Here is a 6,924-nt window from a genome sequence, read left to right on the forward strand (position 1 = left end):
ATATATATATATATATATATATATATATATATATATATATATATATATATATATATATATATATACTTATATAAGTAGGACAACAGGAATGTAAGGCCTGTTCCCCCATATATATTTTAGAAAATGCAGAATTTGACATTGTATTTATGCTAACTTTCAAGAAATGGTTGCTATTAGTGTAACTTACTTCAACTGACTGTACACCCAAATAACATCTGATTGTTCTTAAAGTGTTTTATAAACCTTGATAAATTAAATACTTCAAACATTAAGGAAATGCACCACAATGCAAGGCATAAAGCACAGAAAAATAAAACAGAATTACAAAAAGGGAACAGGACAAATCAACAGAATCATAGGGCCAGATCATTGATCCATCCATTTTCTGTAAATGCATAGTCCTGGTCAGGGCCAAAAGGGAGCTGCGTTTGAGTTTGAGTTTGCGAAAGCTGATGCTGAGCATGTTTTTGATTTGTGACAAAAATAGACACAAGCAGAGGGAAAGCCTCCAAATTTCTCATACTGTAATTGAACAGCCCTGACTGGAATGAGCCAAGGCACTTCTTGTTTGGATGCAGCATTTAGTACTGCTTCATGATGCTATTTCATTTTCATAGATGCTTAAGAAGTAAAAAAAAAAATTCTGATGCTCTATCCGAAAACTAATTGTTAGCAGAAGTCTACCATTAATTAATCCCAATCATCCCAAACAGATAGCCATACTGGTTTCTGCTTTTGCAGGAGCGACATGTACCACTACATTATGTAGTACTTAAAGTTCTAATAAATCACTAAAACATTTTTTTTTGCGTCTCTCTTTTTTTTGCTGTATATGTGCCCTTTGGTATACTAGGTCCTCAATATGGTTATTCTATATGTTGTTTCTTTCCATTTCTATTTTTGACAACTATTGTTAACCAATTCTATTGTGTTTTTTATTACATTTATTTATTTCATAACATCTCTAAAACCTACACTCTTTTTGGCTTACTATTTGAATCTAGATTGTGATGCACCTGAATCTCCATGCATTTTTTAAATTTGTAGCATACATATAGGTTTGGTTGAAGTTTTTGGCTTTTATGTATTTTCAATTAGGAAATTAACATTACATCGATACAATACATGAAAAAAAGGGCTGTTATGTTTTTGAATTTATTTTTTATTTTAATTATTTTGCCAACAATTTTAATTATTTTATGATGTAATTTCCAGGTTTTTGTTTGATTTTTTTTATGTGAAAACCCCCCCCAGATGTTTAATAGTTTAATAAAAGCCTAAACGATTGCATTATTCAATTCATTTATTATTTGAGTATCAGCCTTTCATAGTTATAGAAACTGATACAAACCTGACATGGATGGTATTAAAATTCTTTCCCTTGCTTTTTCTTTTTTTAAGGGTTTTTTCTTTGAAGTTTAAATAAGCGTCACATTTAGGTGATCAGTGTTTTAGCACATTGCATTTAAGTTAAATCCACTGATAGTATTTATAGTTGGCAGCATCCAGCTTCAGGCAAACACCTAAAGCTCAGCTGGCTTTCCTGTCCCTTTCAGTCCTTCAAATGTTCAGGGTCTGTTGGGTAGCCAATCTTGTTCTGTTTACCTATATGAATCATGGAGAGCTAATTCAAATAAGCGAACCCCCCAAAAATATATCTGGAGATAGCTGAAGCATGTATGTAAACATAACAGCAAAGAGATATATTTTCTTAGGTTAATTTGTTGACTCAGCTGCATCTTAGATCTACCAATAGAGCTAATTCACACATGCAGGACACTTTGTCTCTTGCTCTTGATCCCACTCCTTCATTCAGTTCAGTTTGAGTTTATTTAAAAAATGCTCCTTCACAATCACTTTACTTTATAGATTTGTACAAAATGGGTCCACGGACAAATTCAGTCAGTCCTGTTGTTCCTTTACAGCCACAAACTCCTCTTTCTTCTATAGGGATTTTAAGTGTTAGACCAAAACAAAGTGAAAGATATATAAGATATGATCTATATAAAATCTCAAAAGTGTGGCATGCAGTTGTATTCAGCTCTTCCCAGGCCATTCTGAAATATAATCATGTTTTAAACTAAACCAATGGTGTTTAGAGTGTGATCTGTGGGCTATTTATAGCCTTGGAATGATTTTAGGTGGCCCAGCCCACAGTTAAATAATGGCACAAATAGAGCTGATGCAGATGTAAAACTGATTGACTGATGAGTTTTAAGGACAGTTTTATATGTTTTTATGAAAAATCAAATATGTATTTTTTTCACTTTAAAGGCATGTTCTTTGTTTCATTTTGAATATTAGAGTAGATAGTGCTAATAACTAATTATGACTCAGAAACAGACTTGAGCACATCTCTACCTAAATACAGGATAGCCTTTTCAAATTTGCATTTATTTTTTGTGATTCTTTAATTTATTGTAACCAAATAAAAAATATCAAACATTCTACTAAAACATCATACCCCATTACTTGGTAACAAGCCTGTGTAGGCTTATAAGAAATTATGCAACTACCAGACACAAAAAAAGAAAGATGATCATCAAGACTTTTACCAAACTAAATTACATAAGAAAAGTGAATCACTAAAGTCTGTGTTTCAGTTGCTAAGCGCTTTGATAAATTTAGTTAAAACAAAATGTTCCTCTTTAAATGCATTAGGATTTTTCTGGTGAATCACCTTAAACAACAACAAAAAAACCTCCTCAAATCATAATGTAAAGGAGAATGACTTATGAAATGAAATTCATCCTCAACAACTTTGAGTTTACAGGAGCACACAAACATTGGTCTTTAGGAGCCCCTTCTAACCCCAGAGAAAGAGTAGTTCTTTACTGGTAATTCAAAGAATTACTTGATTACCGGTAATTTACTGGTAATCAATATACATACGGTAATACTTCACTGGAAATAAGATGTAGAAATTCTTGCATTCTTTTCTTGTATCCACATCGGCTGCTGGATGCTTGCATACGATGATTGTTTTGTTAATGCAGCAGCCATGTTTTGAGATTATGTGAAGCACATGCATTCCTCTGTTTGTTATAAATTGTTAAAGTTTTCTTTGATTTTTTTTATAGATGTTTTGTGCTTGTTTAAATTTAATGTTTAATATCATCTGTGTCATTTTTTTTTTCATGTAAATAGAGGAAGAAAAACACATTTCAGCTTCCATAATCTGCACTAAAAGATCTACAGCACATATTATGGATCTGCTACACTGATGTCTGAATATTTAGAATAGGTAATGGTTTTACAAAACCCGAATTAGTTCATCTCTATTTACGTATCAACATTTAAAGATCATGTCTTTTACAAATTGTATACAAAACCATATTATTAAACAATTAAAAATGAGTGCAAGCATAAAGACAGATTCTAATTCCCACTTTTTCAGCACTAGTTTCAAAAAATGATTCCCCATTTACCTTAAGATTCTCAAGTTAGTTTATTTACCTCCAGAGTTGCTGTTGATTATTACATTAACAATATTCCAGTCAAATATTTCAGTATAATAGTGGAATTCTTGTATGTTTTAAAGCGAGGTATTAGGTTTATGTTTTTTGCACCAAAGTTGTCCTGAGTTTAATCATGAAATTGATCAACTCTGACCGACTTCCCCTGTTGAAAAAAAGGATCCCCTCAGCATAATGCTACCACAACTATTTTTCACTGGGTTGATGTGTTCTAGTTAATATAAGCTGATGGTTTTCTCCCAAAAATAGTTTTGGTCCCATCGAATTAAAACAACCTTCCACTTGTTTGCTGTTTTCACTGCTTGGCTTTTGGCTGTTTGTAATGATAGCATGAAGTACTCTTCACATTTAGAAAATCTTCACGTCTCTCCTCAGGACACAGGACTCTGTTTGTGGGAGTTCGGATGCCCAGACAGAGCCATCGGCATCATAGACCCCATGGATCCCGCCACCGTAAGAAAGATAAAAGGGCAGGAAGCATCACGACACAACAAAGCGAAGAAAGTGAGGCAGCTGCCAGCAGTCATGGTAACACACCAGTCCACAAAACCCATCAGTATAAAGATCTTGTTAACCCTTTTGTTGTATAACAACTACACGTGAGGTAAAACGGACAGGCTACTAATGAACAGAGACTAAACCTTGGAACAGGAACTAATCTGCAGGATGGATTTCTGTTTGTGTGTGAAAGTGAACATACAGTTGCTGCAAACATAAGTAAGGACATAAGTAAACAACTCTTCACCTCTCCCTGCTTCTCTCACAACCTGTGTCTCCATTAGACACACCATCCCAGCGGGTCCAGTTCATCCTGGGTGCAGAGGAGGATGCTGAGCACGTTTCCCATGAGCTGTTCACCGAGTTGGATGAGATCTGTGTGAAGGATGGCAAAGATGCAGAGTGGAAGGAAACAGCCAGGTCAGGGGCAGATGAAAACAAACCAGACAGTAAATCATCTCACTGGATGTCCTGCAGCAGGGCTGGAATAATGAGATAAACAAATTTACAAGTATTATTTCTAGACCTTAGGGAATCATTTCTTGGGTTGCTGAAGATGAGTCATACAAAAACGAGGATACTTAAACAAACCCTGACATAACCACGGAACACTATCAATCCGTCCTGATAGTAAGCTGCTGGTACTGAACTTATCTCTTTACTAAAGAAATTTCAAGATTAAAAAGAAGTTGAAACAATTGGACTTATACAGTAATGTAATTTTAGCTTTGCAAGCATATATTTGTTTTTCTTTAATCCCAGGATTTTTTGTTTCCAAGGTTTTTCTCTTTTGAAAATCAGGTCTGGCACTTTTCCCGTCCAAAAAAACCCCCAAAACATACAATGACAGAAATTTACCTAATTGAATTGTGTTATCAACTTTGCAACGATCCGTCATACTGAACATTCATGTTGCTTTAGCACTGGGGACAACTTTTACTTTTTCAGAAAAAAAAACTCCAGAAAAAGAGAGACAGAAGTACTGATCCTGATGTTTTTGCTTTGTAAAAGACATACTGGTGACTTAATTGTTGCTGCAAAACCAGAGTAACCTCAGCCACTTTAAAGGAGAACACTGTTTTTTTTACATTACACGGCACTTTGTTTTTAAAACATATAGATATGAAAAATATAACCAAGGATGTCTGGGGGACAGTGATTCGCCTACATGTTATGAATTCTGGTGTACCATAAAGAATAAATTATGAACAGTTTCGTTTGTGCCTTCAAGTCGACTGCCCATAGGAAGATGTTACTTGGGTATAACCTAACGGAATATCTTCTGAACCGCTCCAAATGACACAAAACTCATATGGGTGAGTAGAATATGATGTAATAACGTAAAATCAAGGGCCCAATGTAAAAAAAAAACAGCAATCAAAAGGAAAGTTTAAAGCCAAGTGTTAAAATTAGACAGTCTGTCCCACAGTCTGAAACTAGGAGATGGAAACTAGGAGCCTGATAACTAAAAGATCTGTCTCTTATTCTACTTTTAGAAATTCAAGGACTTACCAGTAAACTTGTTGCAGATTGGGAGTGAGGTACAGTGTTAGGAACATCAAATATCAATCAAATAATCTGATGTACAATGGAGTGTAATTATTACATTTTTTTGTATGAGAGAATAATAAGTAAACCTGTAGTCTTTTAACATGCACATAGAAATGTTCATGATATTCTGCAATGTAACATGTTTAACGGGTACAGCAACAAAAAAACAACTTTTCACTTAAACTGCTCCATCTTAGCACCTAATTTCATCATTGTCCATCATTCTCCATAAATGGGAAGTGTACATAGCAGTAGAAACAATATTTAAGAGCCCAGTTTTCACCAGAACAAGCTGAAATCAAGTTTCCATCTCAGCACATTAACTTATGTTTACATTAAATGTTATCGCTTTAAAGTATCCAAATATGCTGTATAGGATTTTCTAAGTACACAAGTTGGATATTATAGTGCAATTTTGTTACAAATGTTACCTCTATGCACCTATTATATGTAATATAGACAAATTCTAATTCAGTTAAATGTATTTTGAATTCAGGTAACTTTGTATATAAATAAAACATTGACAATATGAGCATCAAGTATTTGTAATGAATTAACAGCTTTTTAGCTAAAAAAAGACAAAAGAGGCACACAAAAAAAACTAAGAATAAGTTATGCAGAAATAACCACTGCTTCTGACTCTGCTGGTATAAACAAACAGCTGCAGAAGTAGAAGATAACCATTATTTTGCTTGAGCTGTGCCTCTGCACCATTGTTAGTTTAACTTTAAATTGTGTATTGCTATATCTGAATCAAATATAATCTTGTTTAGTTTATTATTTATTTCATTGAATCTAGTCAAAAAATAATTAATTACCCTCAAATCAATATCTATTTTTGTTATTTTTATTGGTTATGGGTAATAGATAAAAAAACTCAACATTTAGTTCTCAGATAATTAAAATATTAGATTACATTAAAATTATTTTCTACTCATCAATTTTGGTCTATTGAAAAGTATTTCTATCTTATATAAAGCAATTCCACTCAATACTTGGTCTGGGTTTAGTTTATACGAAATTATTTACTACATCTTTCTCACGAACACCTTGGCTCTGCCACTCTGTTTACATTTGGTAACTGCTGCATTCTATGGAATGGAAATGTTCATTTACTGTCTGAAAAGTTGTACTTTTCCCGGCGAGGGCCGTTGCCGACCCCGGCAGGGCCGATCCGAGAACCTCACTAAACCATCCAATCGGTAGCTTATGACCCATGCTTACTCGGAATTCCTCGTTCATGGGAAATAATTGCAATCCCCAATCCCTATCACGAGTGGGGTTCAGCGGGTTACCCGCTCCTCTCGGCGAAGGGTAGACACACGCTGATCCACTCAGTGTGGTGCGCGTGCAGCCCCGGACATCTAAGGGCATCACAGACCTGTTATTGCTCAATCTC

General features: G+C 34.4%; 1 protein-coding gene across 1 annotated transcript in view; it reads left to right on the forward strand.

Moving 5' to 3' along the window:
* LOC107082087 (electroneutral sodium bicarbonate exchanger 1-like) overlaps nt 1-6,924 on the forward strand; it is a 50,408-nt gene that overhangs the window by 19,009 nt on the left and 24,475 nt on the right. The window contains exons 3-4 of the mRNA XM_015370550.1: nt 3,852-4,004; nt 4,259-4,394. Of these exons, the coding sequence (XP_015226036.1) occupies nt 3,852-4,004; nt 4,259-4,394 (289 nt within the window). The remainder of the gene's footprint in view (nt 1-3,851; nt 4,005-4,258; nt 4,395-6,924) is intronic.

Source organism: Cyprinodon variegatus, unplaced genomic scaffold (genome assembly GCF_000732505.1).
Source record: "Cyprinodon variegatus isolate N-32 unplaced genomic scaffold, C_variegatus-1.0 Scaffold47, whole genome shotgun sequence".
Taxonomy (NCBI): domain Eukaryota; kingdom Metazoa; phylum Chordata; class Actinopteri; order Cyprinodontiformes; family Cyprinodontidae; genus Cyprinodon; species Cyprinodon variegatus.